A 26,360-nucleotide genomic window follows, 5' to 3' on the forward strand; every position below is an offset into this window, starting at 1 on the left:
TTCATCCTCTTCTTCTTCTTCCTCTTCATCCTCTTCTTCTTCTTCCTCTTCATCCTTTTCTTCTTCTTCCTCTTCATCCTCTTCTTCTTCTTCTTCCTCTTCATCCTTTTCTTCTTCTTCCTCTTCATCCTCTTCTTCTTCTTCTTCCTCTTCATCCTCTTCTTCTTCTTCCTCTTCATCCTCTTCATCCTCTTCTTCTTCTTCCTCTTCATCCTCTTCTTTTTGTCTTGCTCTTGCAGGTCACTGCTCATGCGCAGAATTTTTTATCGGTAAAAAAATCGGCCGATTTGCCCATCATTGCCGCGAAAATTGGCCGATCGGTAAAAAAATCGGCCGATTTTTTTTTTTTTTCAACTTTACCGATAAAACAAAATCGGCCAAACTACCGAAAAATGGCCGAACAATTAGCCCATGTTGTATGTGTGTGTGTGTGTGTATATATATATGTGTGTGTGTGTGTGTGTGTGTGTGTGTGTGTGTGTGTGTGTGTATATATATATATATATGTGTGTGTGTGTGTGTGTGTGTGTGTGTGTGTGTGTATATATATATATGTGTGTGTGTGTGTATATATATATGTGTGTGTGTGTGTGTGTATATATATATATATGTGTGTGTGTGTGTATATATATATATATGTGTGTGTGTGTGTATATATATATGTGTGTGTGTGTGTATATATATATGTGTGTGTGTGTGTGTATATATATATATATGTGTGTGTGTGTGTGTGTATATATATATGTGTGTGTGTGTGTGTGTGTATATATGTGTATATATATATATATATATATATATATATATATATATATATATATATATATATATATATATATGTGTGTGTATATATATATATATATATATATATATATATATGTGTGTGTGTGTGTGTGTATGTATGTATGTATGTATGTGTGTGTGTTTGTGTATATATGTATACAAACACACATACACATAGGGAGTGGGGTGTACTTCCAGCACAATTGCTATGTTTGGATTTATGAATATATTGGTAGTTATCTCACTGAGGTTTTGATTTGTGTCTGAATTAATTGTTGCATTATGACTTTTCTCCCCTTGTACTCCTTACCATGCAAATGAAATTTTGGTGTTTAGAAATCATCTACAGTTTCCCATTCTCCATAGTTGGAAATGGAATGTCTGTCCTTGGCATTGTCCCACATGTCATTACTTTCCCAGCCCACCTAACCTTTTAGTACCCTTTTCTTTTTCTGTATCTCTTTCTGTTGCTACCAAATTACACGCTAAAAGAAAAAAAAAAAAAAATCCGAAATTGCAAAGATTTCATCTGGAAGAGAAAAAATATCCAGTATTGCCCTCCAAGGTTGTCCTTACATTTAAAAGACTTTATTTTTTTTTTTCAAATAGTCCAAATAGTGTCGACAGGTTGAACCCAAACAGCGGGCAAGGTTAATCCCTTTCAGCGAGCGGCAACAAAAGCTTGCAGCCTGCAGACAGCTCGTGTCCAGCGAAAATCAATTTCTAATTTGAAGGCGAATCACTTTTGACTAAGAGGGGTTTGGGCCCTATTACTCTTCCCCGTATGGGTTGCTGAAGTGTGAGTGCATTGTGCAAGCCTCTCTGAATTCTCTGCCATTCTCTGCCACTTCAGACCTTGGATTAGCAGCGCCAATCAATGGATGCACTTTCTTCAAGACGACTTTATGAGCTGTGCTTGTTCTCGTGTTTACCTGCACAGAATTGTCAATATTTTCCTCTAATTTATTGAGCCCAGGGGTGCTTTTATTATCAATACTTAGGGGCATTGCTGTGAAAATCCCATAACTCTCTTTTAAAGCAGTGTTTGCTTTGAGGAGCTTAGAGTATCTAAACCCAAAAACACGACTGTGATCTGTCATAGCTTATTAGTCCTTAGATGTGGTGGCTGCATGTTTTTTGTCAGGCTATATTTAATTATTTTCTTCTGGTAGTCCTGAAAAAAAACAAAAAAACACCCCTATTCCTGAATGGCTATGCTAACTGCTGCACTGTGTCAATGAGAGGAACCATAGTTGTCCAGGCTGGTCTTTAACCCCTTCCAGTCTGGACACTTTCACCCCCTTCCAGTCCGGACACTTTCCCCCCCTTCCAGTCCGGACACTTCCCCCCCCCCCCCCCCTTCCAGTCCGCACGCTTTCCCCCCCTTCCAGTCCGGACGCTTTCCCCCCCTTCCAGTCCGGACGCTTTCCCCCCCTTCCAGTCCGGACGCTTTCCCCCCCTTCCAGTCCGGACGCTTTCCCCCCCTTCCAGTCCGGACGCTTTCCCCCCCTTCCAGTCCGGACCCTTTCCCCCCCTTCCAGTCCGGACCCTTTCCCCCCCTTCCAGTCCGGACCCTTTCCCCCCTTTCCAGTCCGGACCCTTTCCCCCCCTTCCAGTCCGGACCCTTTCCCCCCTTTCCAGTCCGGACCCTTTCCCCCCCTTCCAGTCCGGACCCTTTCCCCCCCTTCCCGTCCGGACGCTTTGCCCCCCTTCCCGTCCGGACGCTTTGCCCCCCTTCCCGTCCGGACGCTTTGCCCCCCTTCCCGTCCGGACGCTTTGCCCCCCTTCCCGTCCGGACGCTTTCCCCCCCTTCCCGTCCGGACACTTTCACCCCCCTTCCAGTCCGGACACTTTCCCCCCCTTCCTGTCCGGACACTTTCCCCCCCTTCCTGTCCGGACACTTTCCCCCCCTTCCTGTCCGGACACTTTCCCCCCCTTCCAGTCCGGACACTTTCCCCACTTTGATGGTACTTGTAGTACTTCAACAGCTGAAGGGCCATAGTTTGGAGACCCCTGTACTAGAGGGTTAAGTGCCCTGCTCATAAGAGCTTACAATCTAATAGGGTGGGACAAGTGGTACAAAGGGTAATAACTGTGGGGGATGAGCTGATGGAGGAGTTCAAAGTTCAGTTATTACTTTGGAGGCCTGATAGGCTTCCCTGAAGAGTAGGAGCTAGCTGGACAGAGGATGGGAGAGGCTCTGGAGACGAGCACGGGAGGAGGAGACTAAAGAGCAGGAGGTCATGGGAGGAGGAGACTAAAGAGCAGGAGGTCATGGGAGGAGGAGACTAAAGAGCAGGAGGTCATGGGAGGAGGAGACTAAAGAGCAGGAGGTCATGGGAGGAGGAGACTAAAGAGCAGGAGGTCATGGGAGGAGGAGACTAAAGAGCAGGAGGTCATGGGAGGAGCGGAGAGGATAGTTTGGGTGATATTTGGAGATAAGATTGGTGATGTAGCTCGAGGCAGAGTTGTGAATGGCTTTGTATCATCATGGTATTTTGAATTTAATTTGCTGGGCAGTTGGAAGGCAGAGGAGGGACTGACAGAGAGGGGGGTGGAGGGCTTTGTGCGATTTGGTAAGGTGGATAAGTCTGGCTGAAGCTTTCATAATAGAATGAAGAGGGGATAGCCTGTGAGAAGGGAGTTGAAATAGTCAAGGTGAGAGAAGTTCCTCTTTAATGAGGTGGTGGGAACTCTTTTCTGCATTCTCTCCACACTTTCTCGGCATGTAGTGAACTCCTTTTAGTAAAAGGCTTCAGATTAGTCTACATTCGTATGTACACTAAGTTGCTTTGTATTTTCTCCTGGTATGGTATCTTTCCCAGCCTTATTTTGGAATCTCCACATGCTTGTTTAGTTTTTTTATGCCTTTCTTCTGTATTTTTTATATCCTTATATTAAAACATGATATGTGTCTTTTACTGTTCCGTTGTTCTCAATAAAAAATAGAATTAAAAAAAAAAGATTGGGTTCTTGTATGCTTTTTCTTGGAGTGGAGCTTCAAGAAAACAAAAACTAGTCATACCTCCTTTTTTTTTTTTTTAATAGCAGCTGTGCAGGGAGATTGCAGTCCAGATAGAAAAGGAGAAGAGTGTATGGGTTAGCCGGCCATTATTTGTTTAGATCTACATGATAGTAACTACATATTTTTATTAAAATGAATGAAATATTTGTGCTGTGTAGTGTATTTGGTAAATTTCCCGATCTGTTTAATCACAGGGTCTCGGAGGGATGCTACTACTTCTCCCAGTGTTCCCAGTCTGAGGATGGAGATGAACGATGTCAAAACGTCACCAGAACACAAAGACATCTGCCGGTAGGAGAGCTTGTTAAATGGTTTTACTCAGCTGTCATGTTAAGTGCTGCAAACAGCTGAGTTTGAGCATCATGAAAATCTTTCTAATGATGAACTCTGCACAAATGTGAAAACAAAAATCGATATATGTAAAAAAAAAAAAAAAAATCCATGTATTTTTAAATGCAAATTGGGTAAATACCCAAAATTTCCTTCAGATTACCATTTTGGGTTGGTGAGGGGGAAAGGGCCAGTCTAAGCTAATCAAGCTCTGCTTTAGTACCCAGGAGAAGGCCTTATGCACACTGGATACTTTATAAGCAGTGACTAAAAAAAGTACACATAAACGGCGCTATGTCAAAACACAATATCCAATTAATATAGAAGGATAAAAGAAAGAACTTCCACCAAAAAAATAACAAAATTATAATGTGAAAAGTTAAATTCATTCCTGGGGTAATATTATTATTTTTTGGTGGAAGTTTTTTCTTTCTTTTATCCTTCTATATTAATTGGATAATGTGTTCTGACATAGCGCTGTTTGTGTACTTTTTTTAGTCACTGTTTATAGATTTTTTTTTTTATTTAAAATGGCAGCTTTTTTTAAATATTTAATTATTTGTTCAATTTTTTATTTTCTTATGCTAAACACTCACCATTTCTTTAGCGCGGGGATATAGGCTGGCTTCATCCTATATACTTTTAACTGGATACTTTACCTTCTCTCCTAGACAAAACATAAAAAACAGAGACACACTTAGCACATTAACCTTGACATTTTACTATAGATTATAATAAACAATAGATATAGTCACAAGTCTAGTGAGCTAAAGGCATATAAATGCATAAAGAACGTAATGTAAGAGTCCGCTCTCCACCTGGAGACAGGATGACCAAAAAACCCTCTGGCACGTTTTGGGGAGCTTTCTCAGAGCTATGACTCTATCATGAGCAGGGGTAAGCCCCCAGAAGGGTGTAATATGTGTAGAGAGGGACATATGCTGCTTCAGGGCTTACCGAGCCTTTTGGCAGGGGTCTGAGATGATACCTGTGACGGGAGTGACTTTGGGTGGGGGACCCATGGAACACAGCCCCCGTTGGAGAGGTGGGGAGACCCCTGTCTCCGCTCTCCATATTCCCATTATGTGTGAGTCACCCTATGCCTGTTAGGGGTACAGGGTGGAATGGCCTAGTATTGTGTGGACATGTATAGGTAAGCTGTGGGGGTTGTTCATTGTTTACTGCCAAGTGGTCCCATTGTTCTATTGTGTCTTGTTTGCCAGCAAACTATTATGGGATGCATGTGTTCCTGTATTGTCTACTGCCAAGTGGTGTATCCCATTGTTCTATTGTGTGTCTTGGTTTGGTGGGGGGTGTTTCCGGCAGCCCTTCCTCCTGATGGGACGGCCTGCTGATGTGTTTCCTGTTACTGGTTGTATTTCCCCGCCCTGTGTATATATCTTGTGTTTGTGTTAAAATAAAGCAATTTACTTCCTGTCTTAAGAAGCCTGGTGCTGTCTCGTCCTGTATGGCCAGCGGTGGGGTCCGTGGATAATGTTCGGAAAGGGAAGCGGGAGTCTAACGGAAATGCCCAAGTGCAGTCGGGGTCCGGTTCCGTTACAATACCAGTGTTCAATCTTGAGCCACTGGGTTTTGTGGACCCAATACCCTTTCTCAGAGCTATGACTCTATCATGAGCAGGGGTAAGCCCCCAGAAGGGTATAGTATGTGTAGAAAGGGGCATATACAGCTTCAATGCTTACCAAGCCTTGTGGAAGGGGTCTGAGATGATACCTGTGTTCAGTCTTGAGCCCTGCAAAACAGGACATAACTTAGGAGACGTAAAGTGGAACTTCACTCAATGAACATTGATTATTTGTAATTCTTACTCTGCTAGCATTAGTAAATAAATGATAAAGTATATCATATTTACTTTTTAAAACATATTTTTTACATTTCTTCAGTTATTTTCTGGTTTCCAGGCCTAGGCAAATGACATCTGTAACGGAACCGACCCCAGTCTGCGTTTGGGTTCATCCGTTAGAATACCGCTTCCCCGTCCGAGCACCGACAACAGACACCACAGCTAACCATACAATACTAGACGACACCAATCTTGAAGTAAACCAGGAAGTAGACTAGTTTATTTTAACACAGATACAAGATATATACACTCAGGGGACAGTCCCCCCTCCCTGCATAATGACACAGGCTGGGGCAATCTACATTTAGTAACAAGAGGCACACCAGCAGACAGTCCCATCAGGAGGGAGGGCTGCTGGAAACACCCCCCACCAAGCCAATACCCATAAACACATACTTCCCGTAATAGTTTGCTCCCAAGTTAGACACACAATAGAACAATGGGATGCAACCACATGACACCAAACAATTCACAACCCCCACCCCACCTATACATGTCTACACAATATTAGGACAGATCACCCTGTACCCCTAAAGGCTGTAAAAGCAATCATTTCTCCTTCTCTCTAGCTGCATTCTTGCAGCCATTGAGAACTACTGTGTGAGCTGTGATTGGTCACAGCTTGTCACATGGTACAAGGCTGTTGTGAATAGCCCTGTACCATGTGATCTCTGTGATCATTCACAGATTTCACACATAGTAAGCAATGTCAGAAGTGACATCTTGCTTACTACTTTGCATGTGATCATTAATTGGCCAATCAGTGATCACATGATCGGGACCTCACACAGAGGTCCCGTCCGACGATCCGGAGGACACAGTGGGCACCGGATCGTGGTGCTGCGCGCTCCCAGGGAGCGCGCACAAGCAGGGTGCGGGGAGGCCGTTTATAAACTGCCACCCGCCCCTGCACTGCCACCGTCCGGCCTTTTATATACATGGGCCGGACAGGAGGTGGTTAAAGTGGCCACAATGGGTCATTTGGCTCCCCCGCAAATAACTGGAGATCTTAGGGGTTCCAGGCTTTCTTTTTGACCACCGCTAATTCTTCATTAGTCAATACCTCTTCTTAGTTTTGACCTGTGCTATAGTCCGAACCCCTGATTGCAGACGTGTGTTGCAAATTTCCAATTACATCGTTCCCATTGTGTCTCTGTCAAAGCAACAAATAGGTGATCAGATCTTTTCCGGCATCATGGTAAAACAGTCATCTTATTGTCTTCAAAAGATCTTTGTGAATTTTTTTTTTTTTTAAACCACTCCGTAGCTTCATTAATCCGGGATTGAATCGCTGGGCTGGAGGCCTCTAAAGGATGCTGGGTCAGGATTTGTAAGCAGCAATATAATCCATAACATATCATAGTGAATAGGCCGTTTGGTAGCGCGCCTCCATCAATATGCAGCGCACTCCTTTCAGCAACATCCTTGCTCTTCGCTTTCTCTCGACCATGAACCACGGGGCAGGAGAGGGGTCTCTGCCTATAAATCTATTTGTTTATTGCCTGGCACTGGAAATCCTCTGTAATTGAAACTTACCTGGAATTGAGACGTTCTCCCTGCGTACGGAACGAGCCTTCTTTTGAATATAAATTGAAAATCAAGCCTTGGTAATTGACGGGAACAGTTACCTGCCTCCCATAATCCCGCCTGATTGGGATTGGCGTCTCAGGCCGTCTCAGGCATTTGATATAAATTTAAATGCATTACTTTTGAAATGGAGCTTAATTATATTCAGGAATATTATTTCTCGCTGGTGGCAGCTTTCTCATGCCTATTTTCATCAATATTTCATCCCCGGATGGGATAAGAGACAAATTCCCTGAAATAGAGGGTGAATAAACCACTTTAGAGGTGGGAGAGCCTCTAAACGCTTCGGAGAAGAGGCAGCCGCAATTATCCTGGGCTGTTTGTGAGGCTTATTTCTCAAAAAAACTCATATCTAGCCTAGGTTGATGCTTATTATATGGCTGTAAAAGGGTATTCATGTACGTAGATGTCTGTACAATGACTTCCTCTACTGGGTTAACCCCTGAATATACTCTACCCAACCACAAAAATTAATATAGAAAAGGTCATTTTCGTTCTAAATCTGCAGCTTTTATTGAAATAATTCCTGGTGATCCCGCCATGACGGCCCTTGTTCGGGTACTTTCTGTTTGTAGGTGACGATGCCCGCACACCCAAATACACACAGCACAGGTATTGCCATTTTTACAAGACCGCAAGGCAAAAGGGTTGTGGCATTTACATTATGAACACACGCACGGATACCTCCCTTCCTAACTGAGCGGAGCTCAAGGTAACACAATTATGGCCATTGTCACTGGCCAAGTCAATGGCCATTCAGTACAGTAATACTTTGAGCCCATCCAGTGCAATGATTTTTTCCCAGAGGGCGGGTCCATGACAGCCTGGGCTAGGAGGATATTTTGTTGAATGATGGTGGCCAGCTAGTGGTGGAGAGGAAGTACTGCAAGGTACTGCTCTGAAGGTTAGTGTTAGGCTCCATGTACACGGGTCACTTCTGAACGATGGAAACGGACTGCTGGCAAACGTAGGTTAACCCCCCAGGTGGTATTCCCAAGTGTAGCTCGGGGTTAACTTTCAGTACCAAAAGCGGTAACCCCGAGCTACACTCGGGATTACACTGCAGCGTTGGTCCGGGATCTCTTCTTCACTTACCTTGTCTTGCGCTCCCGCGATGTCCCCCCTGCAGCGTCCCCGGCCAGTGCCGGCATCTGTCTTCCGGGTTCCGTTCCCTGCGAGTGTCGGGACGTACGGGGGACGTAACCGGCGGGAAATTCAAAAATGTAAAAATGTGACATTCACTCAATACACTAAAATTACATTATTATTATTATTATACAGTATTTATAAAGCGCCGATAGTTCGCTCAGCGCTGTACATTACAAAGGGGGACAGAACATGCGACAGAACAAAACCAATACAATGCAAAACATGAGGGGATTGAGGGCCCTGCTCTTTCGAGCTTACAATCTAGGAGGGAGGGGATGGTGGCACAGGAGGAGATAGCTGTGGGGGATGGAGTGGTAGGAAGAGTGGAGGAGGGAGGCAAGTTAGCAGGGGGTGGGGTAGGCTTCCCTGAAGAGGTGGGTTTTCAGGGTGCGCCTAAAGGAGAGGAGAGCAGGTGATAATCTGATGGGTTGGGGCAGGGAGTTCCAGAGGATGGGTGACACCCTGGAGAAGTCCTGGAGAGGCGGGCATGGGAGGAGGAGACCAGGGAAATAGAGAGAAGGAGGTCTTGTGAGGAGCGGAGTGTGCGTGTTGGGTGGTACTTGGATATTAGGTCAGTGATGTAGTTCGGGGCAGTATGGTGGACGGCTTTGTACGTCAGTGTTAGGATTTTGAATTTGATCCGTTGCGCAATCGGAAGCCAGTGGAGGGATTGGCAGAGGGGGGTGGAGGACACTGAATGGAGGCCAGTGGAGGGATTGGCAGAGGGGGGTGGCGGAGATGGAGCGGTTGGAAAGGGGAATGAGTCTGGCAGCCGTATTCAGGATGGTCTGAAGCGGGGATAGCCAGCGGCGAGGCAGGCCAGTGAGGAGGGAGTTGCAGTAGTCGAGTCGTGATATGATGAGGGAGTGGATGAGCTGTTTAGTGGTTTCTGGGGTTAGGAACGTGCGGATTTTGGCGATGTTGCGGAGGTGGAGTCTTCATGAGTTTGTTAAAGATTGGACTTGGGGCTGGAAGGATAGGTTGGAGTCTAGGATGACACCAAGTCTGGCCTGCGGGGCGGGTTTGATGGTGGCGTTGTTGGATGTGATGGAGAAGTCACATAGTATAACATTCCTGTATCAAACCATTTCACATACATTTTGTCCCGAGTGCTTTGTCCGGCGCCCTGCCTGCATTTTTACTGTTCTTTCTGCCTGGAAACTGAGAAACGTCCATGGCGTCCAAAAAGCGTCCCTTTAGGTCAGACGCGGTTTTAGACCGGCTAGAGAACAGCGATAGTAAATCAGAACCACTTGCAGAATTGAGTGATAATGATTCGTGGGGGAAATTCCTCATCTGACACTGAAAACGATTCTGCGACTGAGCTCAGTGATGTGCCAACTTGGCGCTCTATTTCACATTTCAGTGTTTTTGGTTTGATGACATTATTGAATTACATTTATTATTCTATTATTATTTTTTATGATGATTTATTAAATTATAATTTATGATTTCGTGTTTCACATTTTATCATCCCCGGGATGTTTACTAGACTCTTGTTCGGACAGATTTCAGTGAGTTATTCCTAAGAATTACAGGCCTACAATAAAAAAACATATTTCCATGCAAAATAATGTACCACTTTGAGCACAGAAATACTGACATAATCAGACCGCTAGGGAGGTTAAAAAACATCTGTTTAGCTGCGTTTGCATACCACGTTTATGAGCGTTTGCGTTTAGAAGCGTTTTCTAATGATAACCTCAGGAGACCTTCCAAAATGCCCAGAATGCACTGAAAAACAGTAGAAAAATAACTATTTCTGACATTTTGAGAAAAGCAGAGAGAGCAGTATTTGTTGAGATTAGCTGTTTTTTTGTGGTGTTTGGATGTTCCGGCTCATTTCTGTGCAGAAATTATTGCAGCAGCGTCTAACATATTTGCTTTCATGCGAAACCTCAAAGTATGGTGTACCGGGTCCATTTTTCGTACCGGGAAAACACTTTGCATACATTTTTTCATGATGAAAAAAGGCTCTGGACAGCATCTAGAAATGGAACAGTTAAAAAAAAAAAATTCCAACCGCAAACGCTTTTAAACGCGGTTAGCCGCGTTTACAAGCATTTTGGCGTTTGAAACACTGATCAAATCTACTCCTGAACGCAAGTTTAGTGCGTTAAAAAAAACGACTGTAAACTCTACTGCCTGTAAATGACGATGTGTACACGGACACATAGGAAAACATTAGGGAGGGTTCAGGGGCTGCTGAAAAAACTGCAGAAAAGCTCCTAAACGTCAGTTTATCAGCTGCAGTGTACATGGAGTCTTATAGTAAAGGCGCTTTTTTTTCTTTCTTATAATTCACTTTAGCTGGGCTATTTATTTTATTTTTTTACCCAGAGTTCTGCTTTCACAAAAAGTATGTCAGTTGTTATTACAGAAGGTCACATTTTTTTCTTACAAGCAATGGGGACAGATTTAGTAATAAAATAAAAACAAAATACTTTTGCGCTGCCCCAATATTAGGATAATAAATATTAATTTTGAGCTGCTGCTAACACCTCAATGTGTTCCCACATCCCTAAATAAAGTGAAGAGTAACAGTGCTGGGCTTCTAGGAATAAATACAAATCGTGCCAAACAAACAATGATACATCGTCATCCAATCAACACCGAAGCAGGGGCGGGCTGACCATTCGAGCACTCGGGCACTGCCCGAGGGCCCGGGGTCAGTAGGGGGCCCCATGAAATGCCCCTGGTACCTTTTTTTTTAGGGTTTTTTGAGTGTGGGCAAGGACACAGGGGCCCCATGATCCCCTATTGCCCGGGGGCCCAATGAGTTGTCAGTCCGCCCCTGCACCGAAGTGTCTTAACTACGAACAATCTTAAAATCTTATGTAAATGGCGAACTTTCATTCAACAATAAATCCCCATGGACAACCCCCAGCCCATCAAACCTTCATATCCTGCAAGGGACAAATCAAGAATATAAATGTGTCTCAGTAAACATCCACCAGAGTGTCTAACCCTTCGGTATTAAATCGTAATGGATAATATAAACTTCAATAGTATAACTCAATGATCACTATAAAAAAAGCAAAGTTCATATACACAACCTCCAGCCCTTCAAACCCCATAAAGTGCCAAACAATACTGCTTAGAAAACAACATATGCACTGCAGTATGAATAATAAAAATGTGATAATGATCAAATCCATAAATATCATGATATAAAATTGACAAAAGTAAACACCCCACTGAGGTATCCACCTTCCCCATGCAAAAACAAAAAATATACAGTCATTGAGGTTAAAAGTGGAGCGCAGGGCCCAACAGTAAAAAGGGTTTTTACTTGTTGAAACTACTTTCACAATACCATTTCAATTCCGGGCAATTTTCCCCCTTCCTGCCCAGGACATTTTTCAGGTTTCAGCGCTCTCACACTTTGAATGACAATTGCGCGGTCATACAACATTGTACCCAAACTAAAATTGTATCATTTTCTTCACACAACTAGAGCTTTCTTTTGGTGGTATTTAATCACCGCTGGGGTTTTTATTTTTTGCTAAATTAACAAAAAAAGACCAAAAATTTTGAAAAAACGTTTTTCTTTGTTTCTGTTATAAAAGTTTACAAATAAATAATTGTTCTTCATAAATTTAGGCCGAGATGTATTCTGCTCCATGTCTTTGGTGAAAATAACCCAAATTAGGATGTATTATTTAGTTTGTAGGAAAGTTATAGAGTTCACAAACTATGGTATAGATCTGAATATTGATCAATCCTGAAGTACTGACAGCCAATCTAATTTCTTGAGGTCCAAGAATGTCAGAACAGTACAGATATCCCCCAAATGTCAGAACAGTACAGATATCCCCCAAATGTCAGAACAGTACAGATATCCCCCAAATGTCAGGACAGTACAGATATCCCCAAATGTCAGAACAGTACAGATATCCCCCCAAATGTCAGAACAGTACAGATATCCCCCCAAATGTCAGAACAGTACAGATATCCCCCAAATGTCAGGACAGTACAGATATCCCCCAAATGTCAGGACAGTACAGATATCCCCCAAATGTCAGGACAGTACAGATATCCCCCAAATGTCAGGACAGTACAGATATCCCCCAAATGTCAGGACAGTACAGATATCCCCCAAATGTCAGAACAGTACAGATATCCCCCAAATGTCAGGACAGTACAGATATTCCCCAAATGTCAGAACAGTACAGATATCCCCTAAATTACCCCTTTTTGCAGAGTAGACAGTCCGACGTATTTCATAAGAGGAATGGCACGTTTTTTTAAGTTGTATTTTTTTTTTTGTCATAATTTTTCGGAAAATTAAAAAAATGAAAAAAATTATTTATTTTTTTACATACTGTCACCAGTGCAGTACAGCGTCATCATATAACTGGCATGGCGGTGATCAGGGACACTGACTGGTGACAGTATGAAAAAAATATATATATATATATATTTTTTTATTATTTTAAATTTTTTATTACATTTTTTTTAAATTTTTTTAAAGATTTTTTTTCATATTTTACTATGACCAAAGTAGTACAATGTTACCATAGTAACATTGTATTACTTTGGGGAAGTGATCAGTATTTTTTTTTTTTTTTTTACACAATTTGAAATGAAATCGATTCATTCAGGTTTTTGTGCTTAGCTGTGATTTAGCCACAGTTAATCACATGACATGTGCATGTGACCTACTGTGACCATTCACAGCTAGGCACTAGTATACAATGGATGGCATGAATGAAGCCATCCATTGTATACAACTGTCATGTGACCTGCTGTGATTGGTCACAGCAGGTCACATGGTACCGGCAACGGGGGCCGGTACTCAGATCGCATGTGCGGGAGCATGCCAAATGGCGTGCACCTGGAAAGGTGAAGCATTTTTGCTGCCGCCAAACGGCTATAGGCCGGGCAGCTAACGGTTAAAGTGTTAGTTGGAATTGGGCTTTAAAGTGGTTGTAAATCTCTGTAATGAAAAATCCTTCTCTAGTGTGTACTATAAAAGCGCCTAGTGTGATTTCTGTCTGTGTTCCCTCTATCTGCATGAGTCACTTGTGGCAGGTTACGCCAACACCACAGAATCCAAAAGAATGGCCACGCTGCCCCTGCCAGCACACAGCAGGTGATTGACAGCCTCAGATGTGCATGTTTCCCTGTGAGACTGTGTAGAGGGGGCGTATCCATTCCCTTAGCTCAGATCTCAGATTACACTTTGCTCCCTGTTCTGTGCTGTGCAGTTTGTGACATCAGATCCCCCCTGCCTTATGGAGCTATGGAATGCTGTCTAAAATGTGTGCTTTAGGAGGCTGTGGAGGAGAGAAGGCTACAGATAACCATGTACAACTTACGTAGAAGTATCTGTTTCATCTCTGTATCACCTGAGGCCAGTCAGTTCACTGGGTATACAGGTAAAACTCAAAAAATTAGAATTGTTGGTTATGTGTTAGAGAAGACACTGGTAGCTTGTGATGAGGCAGAATTCCGTTTTACTTGTGTGGCTTAAGTTACAAACATACAGAGCACATTTCTGCAGACAGTGATAGCAGACATCTTGCTTTAAGAGAGAGAGAGGAAGAGAGAGAACCAACAAGTTTTACACATATGCACAACTGGTAACCTTAGTGTACAGTGCCATCTACTGGTCAAGTGATATTAACACACAATACTATATAGTACATGCTGTTGTATCTCCAACAAGAATATCGTTCAAAAGTTCATTTATTTCAGCGCAGCAACTTAAAAGGTGAAACGAATATATGAGATAGACTCATTCCATGCAAAGCAAGATAGTTCAAGCCGTGATTTGTCATCATTGCGATGATTATGGCTGTATGTAAGAGTTTACACCCAAATCACCATAAGAATAGAGGCTTAAAAAGTAATTGGTATCGCTTGAAGTACAAAGTTTGCCCAATAACCAAAAAAGCCTACAACTAGAAAAAAAACGTGAATAAAGAATTCACAAGATAAGCGGTTGCATAACGGACAACGTGATACTCAAATAATCGTCAAAATATGCTTTTTAATCTTTTTGTTTTAAGGTTGCTCTGTCTATTGTCTTAAATTGAGGTGATGGCGTTTTGCTGTCTTTACTCAACTGTTTTCCATTTTTGCAATTTTGCTAATAAAATCATATTTTGATGATTGATTATCACATTGTCCTTTATGTAACCGCTTTTCTTGTGAATTCTTTGTTCACGTTTTTTTGTTGAAGGGTTTACACCCACTTTAATTTGTTTTAACCACTTCCCGTCCGGCCGCTGTATATAAATGGCCGGACGGTGGCAATGCAGGGGCAGGTTGCCGTTCATAAACGGTGCCCGCCGTTTTGGATTGTGCGCGCTCCCTGGGAGCTCACGGCACCGCGATCCGCTGTATGGGACCTCTATGCGAGGTCCCGATCATGTGATCACTGATTGGCCAATCAGTGATCACATGAATAGGTGTAAGCAAGATGTCACTTCTGACATTGCTTACTACATGTGAAATCTGTGAATGATCACATGGTACAGGGCTATTCAGAACAGCCTTGTACCATGTGAAAAGCTGTGACCAATCACAGCTCACTGTCAGGAATCAAGGAGTGACCAGAAAGGTGTGGACTGACACAGGGAAACGCAGGTAATATAGTACAGTTTATTATTAGCCACCCAGATATATATCTATATAAACGCACAGTGAGCAAACCAACCTTCCACTAATCTTTAGGAGGTGCAGGAACACAGGCGTAGTCAGGGCTGGAGAGGTGGAACGGTCAGGCCGGCCGTAGGGTTCTGTAATGACCGTTTGGTGGTACCTCTAGCGGTCCTCAGGGCAGGATTCCCCAGGGCGCGGAGTCTAAGCCCCAGTCTGCCTTTTCACCAGAGCCCCTGATGGTGGGGATGGACTTGGCGCAGGACTGAAACCAGGTCGCGGCCCCTGAGTACACCTGCTAGTGGTAGAGGGATCCACCAGAGGTATGTGCAGGTACGGCTGGATCCGTGCAGGATGGATGGATGGCAGAGTAGTTAGCATGGTCAGACAAGCCGGGTCGGTAACGGTGGAGGCAGATCAGTACAGAGCAGCAGGCAAAGAGTAAACGGGTCACAAGCCAAGGTGCAGCAACAGGAGGTCAAGTAGCATAGGAGTAGGCAGAAGAATAGTCAGGGATGAGCCAGTAGTCAGAACAGGAGACGGTCAACAGAGATCAGGATCAAGCCGGGTCAGCAACGAAGCAGGAACACAGGGTACAGAGGCTCATGGGAAAACATACACCAAGGCCCAGAGCACAGCCCTGGTCATGGCTTAAATACACCTTTCTGCAATCAGTCCCAGGTTTGCTGATTGCACGTGTGAGCTTCTGGCTGCTGAGAGCACCCGCTGGTCAGCTCTGGTACTGCAGCCCACACGGCAGGCGAGTCCCACCACCAGTGCTGAGTCCATTCCTGACACTCACACTGTATTTCTCAATGGCTGCAGGAATGCAGCAAGAGAGGAGGAGAAATTATTGCTTTTATAGCCTTTATGGGTATTAAAGCAATCAGTGTAAGAAAAAAAAAATCTTCACCCCCACAAGTAGTACAGTATCACTTTGGTACTGCTAGGGTGACCGTATGTTAAAAAAAAAAAAAACATAAATAATAATATAAAAATGTAAAAAAAATGTTTTAAAAATTATTTTTGCTTGTAAACTAATTTGGGTTATTTTTTCTTTACTAAAAGGATAACTGAATAAATTTTGGCCAAGATTTATGAAGAAATATTATTTATTTGCAAAACTTTGTAAGAAAAACACTTTTTTTAAAAAACTTTTTGGACGTTTTCTTATATAGCAAAAAAAAATTAAAATCCCAGTGGTGAATAAATACCACTAAAATAAAGTTTTATCTGTCTTAAAAAAATGCAAAAAAATTCATATGGGTACAGTTAGTGACTATAGTCGCACCTTTTCAGCTATAATTTCTTGCTATAGTTTTTCTTTTACCCTTTATTTCACCGTAACACCCAATTCTTCTACAGCCTCTACACCTAGAGCTGCCATAGTAGGATGCGCAGGAAATATTATTATTATTATTATACAGGATTTATATAGCACCGACAGTTTGTGCAGCGCTGTACAATATAAGGGAGACAGTACAATTACAATACATTTCAGTACAGAAGGAATAGGAGGGCCCGGTTTGTGGAGCTTACAATCTAAAGGAAGGGGGAGGTGACACAAAAGGTGATTGCTGTGGGGGATGATCTGGTGGAGGTGATTCAAGTACAGTTCTTAGGTGGAGGTGGGATAGACTTCCCAGAAGAAGTGAGTTTTCAAAGATCGCCTAAAGGTGATCAGTTGGCCCAGGGAAGAGGTATAGAGAGAGAAACGGAGGGGCCCAAGGACAGAGCCTTGGGGTGCCCCAACAGAAAGAGGGAGCAGAGGAGGAGGAGTTGTATGTGACACTTAAAGTGCGCTGAGAAAGGTAAAAGAGGAGAACCGGGAGAGAGCAGAGTCACCGAGGCCGATCGAGTGGAGTTTACTGAGGAGGAGCGAGTGGTCGACTGTGTCAAAGGCAGCGGAAAGGTCAAGGAGTATGAGTATGGAGTAATGGCCATTGGTTAGGATGAGTATGGAGTAATGGCCATTGGTTAGGATGAGTATGGAGTAATGGCCATTGGTTAGGATGAGTATGAAGTAATGGCCATTGGTTAGGATGAGTATGGAGTAATGGCCATTGGTTAGGATGAGTATGGAGTAATGGCCGTTGGTTGGGATGAGTATGGAGTAATGGCCGTTGGTTGGGATGAGTATGGAGTAATGGCCGTTGGTTGGGATGAGTATGGAGTAATGGCCGTTGGTTGGGATGAGTATGGAGTAATGGCCGTTGGTTGGGATGAGTATGGAGTAATGGCCGTTGGTTGGGATGAGTATGGAGTAATGGCCGTTGGTTGGGATGAGTATGGAGTAATGGCCGTTGGTTGGGATGAGTATGGAGTAATGGCCGTTGGTTGGGATGAGTATGGAGTAATGGCCGTTGGTTGGGATGAGTATGGAGTAATGGCCGTTGGTTGGGATGAGTATGGAGTAATGGCCGTTGGTTGGGATGAGTATGGAGTAATGGCCGTTGGTTGGGATGAGTATGGAGTAATGGCCGTTGGTTAGGATGAGTATGGAGTAATGGCCGTTGGTTGGGATGAGTATGGAGTAATGGCCGTTGGTTAGGATGAGTATGGAGTAATGGCCGTTGGTTGGGATGAGTATGGAGTAATGGCCGTTGGTTGGGATGAGTATGGAGTAATGGCCGTTGGTTGGGATGAGTATGGAGTAATGGCCATTGGTTAGGATGAGTATGGAGTAATGGCCGTTGGTTGGGATGAGTATGGAGTAATGGCCATTGGTTGGGATGAGTATGGAGTAATGGCCATTGGTTAGGATGAGTATGGAGTAATGGCCATAGGTTTTAGCAGTTAGTAGGTCATTAGTGAGTTTTAGTAGGGCGGTTTCTGTGGAATGTTGTGGGTGGAAGCCAGACTGTTGGGGATCAAGAAGGTTGTTGTCGGTGAGGTAGCAGTTCATACGGTTGTGAACAAGGCGCTCGAGAAGCTTGGAGGCAAACGGGAGCAGAGAGATGGGTGTTAAGTTATTCAAACAGGTGGGGTCCAGCGAGGGTTTTTTGAGGATGGGGGTAACCAGTGCATGTTTGAGTGGGGAGGGAAAGGTGCCCATGGAGAGTGAGAGGTTGAAGATGTGGGTTAGAGAGTTTAGGATAGAGCAGGAAGGAGGCTGCAACAGTCATGAGGGGACAGGGTCCAGGGGAAGTAGAATGGGATATAGGACAAGGATTCATTACCTCCTCCTGAAATATGGTAATACACAATACGGCCTGTTGCTGTTTTCCCATCCTTCACATTTGCAGTATATTGCTTTCTCCAAAATCTGTCAGATGCAAACTTCAGAATGGCAAGACTAGAAAACGCAAAGGGTGAACTTCTCAGAAGTCACAAACTTTTTTTTTTTTTTCCTTCGAGGTGTGCGGGGCGGGCGGTGAGACACTGACATTTCCAGCTGTGGCGCGGTGACGGGGGAATGTCAGAGCCAACTTGCTTTCCTTATTTTATTATCTTCAACGCGAAAAGTGCAAGTGGTCAGAAACGGGCAGCGCGGCTCGGAACACAGGTGATAAAAGCCTCCGTCGCCAAATTAATCTCCCACTTAGCGGCGGAGCAGGTCGTTAATTGTTCTCTCTGCTTGCTGTTGATATAATGTGGAAATTTTCATTCCCCATTCAAGACGTGGGGAAGGTTGTAGCCCGAAAATGTTAAGATTTGCATTTTTATTTGTTGATTTATTTAAAGGACAGCCTCTCCCGGCAATCCATCACCACGGTGACACCCCGAATATGAATAATGTATTGTGGACTTGGCGGTTACAATGTGTAATAAGCGCCGGGGACAGAAGCAGAATCTTAAGCACCCTGCAAATGTAATATTTATCGACTCATAAACTTTATTGCTTTCGAGGTTCAATAATACTGACCACAGAACATTAATATCACTTATCCAGGTTTTATTTAGGGCACTTCGGCAAAATAACCAGTCTGTTTAATGCTTACTGAAAAATAATTTAAATTTACAGCGTTCGAGGAGCGGGATGGAAGGCGCTTAATTGTCGAGAGCGTGTGTACGCCGCTTCCTCGAATCCGGCCACCTTACGGTTTTTCTAACATTTCTTAATTAAACCCCGAATAGATTTTAATGTACTGCGTCTTAACGGTGTATTTTGGCCTCTCTGTGCACAGTGTGAATTCAAATAAAGCTTTGTGGCATCTATTGCATTCTAATGAAGATATAAATGTGGCCTACATAAACATATTGATGCGGCTTCTTCCTTTTAACATGTTAAATAGGGAACCGAGCGTTTTTTTCCTGGTTTATTTTGAATGTGTTGCTGGTATTTTATTTAGAGGCCAGCCCAAGGCAACTAATAAAATCTGTTGATAAAACCGTAGAAAAGGGCCTGACGTCTCCGTCCATACACTCAAGGGAAAAAAGCATGGTGGGAACCAACAAAGGACACACAGTAGTAAAACCAATGCTTGCTAAAGAGAGAATAGAAGTCGTAACCAACTTCTACTACCTTGGAATTATGGATTCGTGAAAAACCAGAAGAACGACGTTGATGTTGCAGCTGGAATCGCCAAGGCCGGAGTTTCTGGAAATACAAAGAGCTGAGGAACTCGCTTCTATGCACCAACAAAAGTTTGCTACAAATAGATTTTAATGTACTGCGTCTTAACGGTGTATTTTGGCCTCTCTGTGCACAGTGTGAATTCAAATAAAGCTTTGTGGCATCTATTGCATTCTAATGAAGATATAAATGTGGCCTACATAAACATATTGATGCGGCTTCTTCCTTTTAACATGTTAAATAGGGAACCGAGCGTTTTTTTCTTGGTTTATTTTGAATGTGTTGCTGGTATTTTATTTAGAGGCCAGCCCAAGGCAACTAATAAAATGTGTTGATAAAACCGTAGAAAAGGGCCTGACGTCTCCGTCCATACACTCAAGGGAAAAAAGCATGGTGGGAACCAACAAAGGACACACAGTAGTGAAACCAATGCTTGCGAAAGAGAGAATAGAGGTCGTAACCAACTTCTACTACCTTGGAATTATGGATTCGTGAAAAACCAGAAGAACGACGTTGATGTTGCAGCTGGAATCGCCAAGGCCGGAGTTTCTGGAAATACAAAGAGCTGAGGAACTCGCTTCTATGCACCAACAAAAGTTTGCTACAAATAGATTTTAATGTACTGCGTCTTAACGGTGTATTTTGGCCTCTCTGTGCACAGTGTGAATCCAAATAAAGCTTTGTGGCATCTATTACATTCTAATGAAGATATAAATGTGGCCTACATAAACATATTGATGCGGCTTCTTCCTTTTAACATGTTAAATAGGGAACCGAGCGTTTTTTTCTTGGTTTATTTTGAATGTGTTGCTGGTATTTTATTTAGAGGCCAGCCCAAGGCAACTAATAAAATCTGTTGATAAAACCGTAGAAAAGGGCCTGACGTCTCCGTCCATACACTCAAGGCAAAAAAGCATGGTTGGAACCAACAAAGGACACACAGTAGTAAAACCAAGGCTTGCTAAAGAGAGAATAGAGGTCGTAACCAACTTCTTCTACCTTGGAATTATGGATTCATGAAAAACCAGAAGAACGACGTTGATGTTGCAGCTGGAATCGCCAAGGCTGGAGTTTCTGGAAAAACAAAGCTGAGGAACTCGCTTCTATGCACCAACAAAAGTTTGCTACAAATAGATTTTAATGTACTGCGTCTTAATGGTGTATTTTGGCCTCTCTGTGCACAGTGTGAATCCAAATAAAGCTTTGTGGCATCTATTGCATTCTAATGAAGATATAAATGTGGCCTACATAAACATATTGATGCAGCTTCTTCGTTTTAACCACTTCCAGATCGGACACTTTCCCTCCCTTCCAGTCCGGACACTTTTACCCCCTTCCTGACCAGGGCAATTTTCAGCTTTCAGCGCTATCACACTTTGAATGACAATTGCGCGGTCATGCAACACTGTACCCAAATGAATTTTTTACCATTTTTTTGAGACAGATAAAGCTTTATTTTGGTGGTATTTATTCACCGCTGGGATTTTTATTTTTTTTGCTATGTAAATGAAAAAGTCCAAAAAGTTTGAAAAAAAGTGTTATTTTTTTATAAAATTTTGCAAATAAATAATATTTCATCATAAATCTTTGCCAAAATTGATTCCGTTATCTTTTTAGTTAAAAACAAAAATCCAAATTAGTTTATAACCAAAAATTATAATTTTTAAACATTTTTTTTACATTTTTATTTTTTTTTATATATTTTTTTTTTTTTTTTACATACTGTCACCCTAGCAGTACAGTGTCACCATGGTGACACTGTACTACTTGTGGGGGGTGATGAAGATTTTTTTTTTTTTTGCACTGATTGCTTTTACACCCATATAGGATGTAAAAGCAATCATTTCTCTTTCTCTCTGTGTGCATTGTTGCACTCATTGAGAAGTACTGAGTGAGCTGTGATTGGTCACAGCTTGTCACATGGTACAAGGCTGTTGTGAATAGCCTTGTACCATGTGACCTCTGTGATCATTCACAGATTTCACACGTAGTAAGCAATGATGTCACAAGTGACATCTTGCTTACTACTTTGCATGTGATCACTGATTGGCCAATCAGTGATCACATGATCGGGACCTCGTACAGAGGTCCCGCCCGACGATCGGGGTTTCACTGTGTCCGGAGGACACAGCGGGCACCGGATCGCGGTGCTGTGTGCTCCCAGGGAGCGCACACAAGCAGGGTGCGGGGAGGCCGTTTATAAACAGCCACCCGACCCTGCACTGCCACTGTCCGGCCGTTTAACATGTTAAGTAAGGAACCGAGCGTTTTTTTCCTGGTTTATTTTGAATGTGTTGCGGGTATTTTATTTAGAGGCCAGCCCAAGGCAACTAATAAGATCTGTTGATAAAACAGTAGAAAAGGGCATGACGTCTCCGTCCATACACTCAAGGGAAAAAAGCATGGTTGGAACCAACAAAGGACACACAGTAGTAAAACCAATGCTTGCTAAAGAGAGAATGGAGGTCGTAACCAACTTCTACTACCTTGGAATTATGGATTAATGAAAAACCAGAAGAACAACGTTGATGTTGCAGCTGGAATCGCCAAGGCCGGAGTTTCTGGAAAAACAAAGAGCTGAGGAACTCGCTTCTATGCACCAACAAAAGTTTGCTACAAATGCAAATCTGGTCCATTCTTTGTTATGGCACAGAAACGTTTCCCCAAAATGTCTCCCGTAAAGATTACAAATTTTGAACTATGGTACTACAAGAGAATCTTGAAAATCTGCTGGACGTCCCGACTCGAGTTGCATGTTATAGTCCAGTATTTGCTGGGACTTGCTTTCGGAGATGCTCTGTACCTTCATATATGGTGGACCTGCCCAATTGTACAGGTTTTATGGATCCAGGTCTAGGATATGCTGTGAATAATTTTTGCAGTTGATATCCCGCTTTTGCTTGGTGTGGCTTTGCTGAGCTTGAAGCCTAATGGAATCGCTTCTCCTCAATTGTAACTTCTGACCTGTGTACGCACGGCAACCAAGCTGTAAAATCAAAAGTATAGCAGATACTCGTGAACGATAAATTGACCACCAAACTTACCAATATCATGCGAGCCTTTCAGTAGGATTGTACTCAAGGAGCAAAATAGGTGGTGAGTGCAAAGCTGGTCTTGACTTGCTTGAACTTCTCAACCTTTGTACCCCAAAGGAGCCCCTGAAATAATTTTCAGATCCCTTGCTAAAAAAATCAGTTCATTGGTGGTCGATGTGAAGAATGCTTCCCTTAAGGTGTTGGTTACTGGGAAGAATGCCACTCTTACAAACCATTAAAAGGATCATCAAAGCTGAGTTCCACTCACGCTGTCAAAAAATTAAAAGTCAGCAGCTACAAAAACTATAACTGCTGACTTTTAAAAAACAGCCACTTACCTGTCCCTTGGTCCCGTGGTGTGTCCCCCGCAGCCCGTTTCACCAGCCGTCCTGTATTCTAGGAGGCCGGCATCTTCAGTGTGGGCACCCGGCTGTGATACCTTGCGGCTTCACAGATGGGTACCTACTGCGCATCATGTATGGTCCTGTAGTCTTCTGGGACCTGCCACGTGTCCCAAAAGACTACAGGGAGGGAGGACACCTTTTGTTTCCAATCGCCTAGGACAGTGGTGGGCAACCTTTTTTTTTCAACTGAGCCAAATCTCGCCAAAATCACGATTGAAATTTATTTTGAGAGCCACATTTTTAAAACTGAAAATACATCCCCCATATAGTAATTTATCCCCCATAGTAATTCATCCCCCATATAGTAATTCATCCCCCCTATAGTAATTCATCCCCCATAGTAATTCATCCCCCATATAGTAATTCATCCCCCATATAGTAATTCATCCCCCATAGTAATTCATCCCCCATATAGTAATTCATCCCCCATATAGTAATTCATCCCCCATAGTAATTCATCCCCCATATAGTAATTCATCCCCCCATAGTAATTCATTCCCCATATTGTGTCAATTCACTTACCTTTGCTCCGTGCGTTCCTCTCGCCGTGTTCCCGCGCCGTTCCGGTCTTCAGGGCGGACTGTGAGAGGAGAGGAGTTCGTCACGCTGCCCCGCCTACATCCGGACAGCCAATGTTTGCCACGCTCCGCGGGCCGGATTAAAAGGTCCGCCGGGCCGTAGTTTGCCCATTGCTGGGCTAGCTGCAGAGTCCTGACTTTTGGGGCGGCCGCCCGAGAGGAAGGAGGGGAGCGGGCGCCCGGCACACAGAAGAGCCGCATTACAGTGTGTAAAGAGCCGAATGTGGCTCGCGAGCCGCGGCTTGCCGACCACTAGCCTAGGAGATCGGACCGGAAGTGGGAGCGGGTACCTGTCAAATTCGGGTACCCGCTCCCTCCCCGCCCCCCCAAAGGTGCCAATCCTTAATGGAGAGCGTAGGAGCAGTCCTTAAAGTGGAACTTCCCGCTTCAATGTCATGGCACTGACTTTACCAAATGCCGTTGGACCCAGAACTGTGCCGGTTCCATCAACTGAGAGGTCAATCGGCCACAGTTCAAGGAACCCTTTAGCCACCTATGGAAGGAACCTTGGTTGAGAATGGCTGCAGCAGAAAATGGAAAGTTTCTAGAACCCAACAATATAAAAAGTATTTATAAAATTTTACGGTTGCAGCCAGACCACCTTTAGAATGCTGAATAGATAATTGACGTTTGATTCTGAACTGGCGATAGCATCGGTCTCTTCTGCTCCAGAGCTGTACCTCTGCAAAATATGTATCTTCATTCTTATTCTCTGCAAAACCCAATAAACAGATAGGCAGGTATGTGACCAGATAGCACGTTAGTATGTTACTGGCCGATAAGTGAGATTGACAGCTGACACCAGCAGATGGAAAGAGATTCCGCCAGCTTAGCTAACAACGTAGGGAACTTTCCTTTCCTCCTTCCTTTCAAAAGAGGATTTAAATCCGTCGGATCTGGTTGAAAGTGATACACAATACTAGAGATGTTCAAAGGTGGGATTCAATATTATAGATGGAGTGATAAAGATAGAAAAGGAATAAAAGCATATTACTAAGAGCTGAATAAAGGGCAAACACCCCCCCCAAAGGAAAGTTTTGCTAACATTTAAAGGTAGAGAAGAACTAGATTAAGAATATATGAAAGTTATAGGATAGTTCTTCCTGGAGCAAAGATTTTTTTTTTTTTGTGATGGGAAAGGCCAGTTGCATTACCTTTTTCTGTCGTGTTCTAGACCTTCATGGCAGGATCACTGGGTATTTTTTTTTTTTTTTTGTGCTAACCCCCATACACAAATAAATGCAGCTCTGCATTCATTAAAACGTTTTTAAAGTGGCTATAAACCCTTACATATACCCAGTGAAGTGACTACCCTGGAGATGAACACAATCCTTTTACATCCTCAGTAAAATCACACCGCAGTGTTGTCACCTTTGTACACAGGTTAGTCTTAAATAGAAGTATTATTAAACGGACGTTAAAACAAATTTAAAGTGGCTGTAAACCCTTACATATACCCAGTGATGTGACTAGCCTCAGGTGATACACAGATAAAAAAAAAATCTTTTACATACGTTGTACCTGTTTTATTTGCTGCCCTCTCTTCTCTACATCCTCCTAAAGCACACATTTTACACAGCATCTTTGCTTCAGGGGGTAGAGATTTGATGTCTCACACTACACAGCAGAGCAGAGAGAGATGAGTGTAATCTGAGATCTGAGTGGAGGGAATAGACACCTCCCCCTAAACAGCCTAATAGGGAAAGTACCTGAAACCGTCAATCACCTGAGGGGGGTGGGGTGAGGGGGGTGGGGTCGATCACACTAGGTACTTTGGATTGAGGAAAATACACTATAGAGGGATATGCTTTGGTCATTGCACTGATGTTGCACTTCCGGTGCCTCTGACAGTGCATGTGCACATGTGCAAAGATGTGCCAGAGTGCTTCTGGACCCAGCAGAGACCTGCAGCACATCATGCTCGAAGACACCTCTGTTATGGAGGTCCCAGATCTCGGGTTGTCTGAACATGCGTGGGAAAACTCCACACGTGCAGGCATGATCCAGTCCCAGCACCAGCTTCAGTGTAGGGGAGAGATTGCTGACGATGACTGCAGAGCCTGTGCGATGACGTCACCCATAGGCTTGCTATGGGGCATCCGTTGTCCATTGTCCCTTTAATCAAACAAGCAAAGTGGACCTTTTAGCCTAGGCCAGAAGTCTCCAAACTTTCTGAACAAACTTTTCTGTCCTTCAGGGGGGCCAGACTGTGGCCAGTGGAAGTAGAAGACTCCCAGGTATAAATATAAATACGAGTAAACAATTCCCCATCATTGGTGTCAGTGGGAGGAATCGTGCCCCATCATTGGTGTCAGTGGGAGGAATAGTGCCCCATCTTTGGTGTCAGTGGGAGGAATAGTGCCCCATCATTGGTGTCAGTGGGAGGAATTGTGCCCCATCATTGGTGTCAGTGGGAGGAACAGTGCCCCATCATTGGTATCAGTGGGAGGAATTGTGCCCCATCATTGGTGTCAGTGGGAGGAATT

General features: G+C 43.5%; 1 protein-coding gene across 1 annotated transcript in view; it reads left to right on the forward strand.

Moving 5' to 3' along the window:
- LOC149454448 (uncharacterized) overlaps positions 1-26,360 on the forward strand; it is a gene marked incomplete at its 5' end in the record, with an annotated part of 103,329 nt that overhangs the window by 46,756 nt on the left and 30,213 nt on the right. The window contains one exon of the mRNA XM_089687540.1: positions 4,000-4,096. Coding sequence (XP_089543666.1) covers positions 4,000-4,096 — 97 coding nt within the window. The remainder of the gene's footprint in view (positions 1-3,999; positions 4,097-26,360) is intronic.

Source organism: Staurois parvus, unplaced genomic scaffold (assembly GCF_062004578.1).
Source record: "Staurois parvus isolate SC_StPar_1 unplaced genomic scaffold, SC_StPar_1.0 ptg000428l, whole genome shotgun sequence".
NCBI classification, from domain to species: Eukaryota; Metazoa; Chordata; class Amphibia; order Anura; family Ranidae; genus Staurois; species Staurois parvus.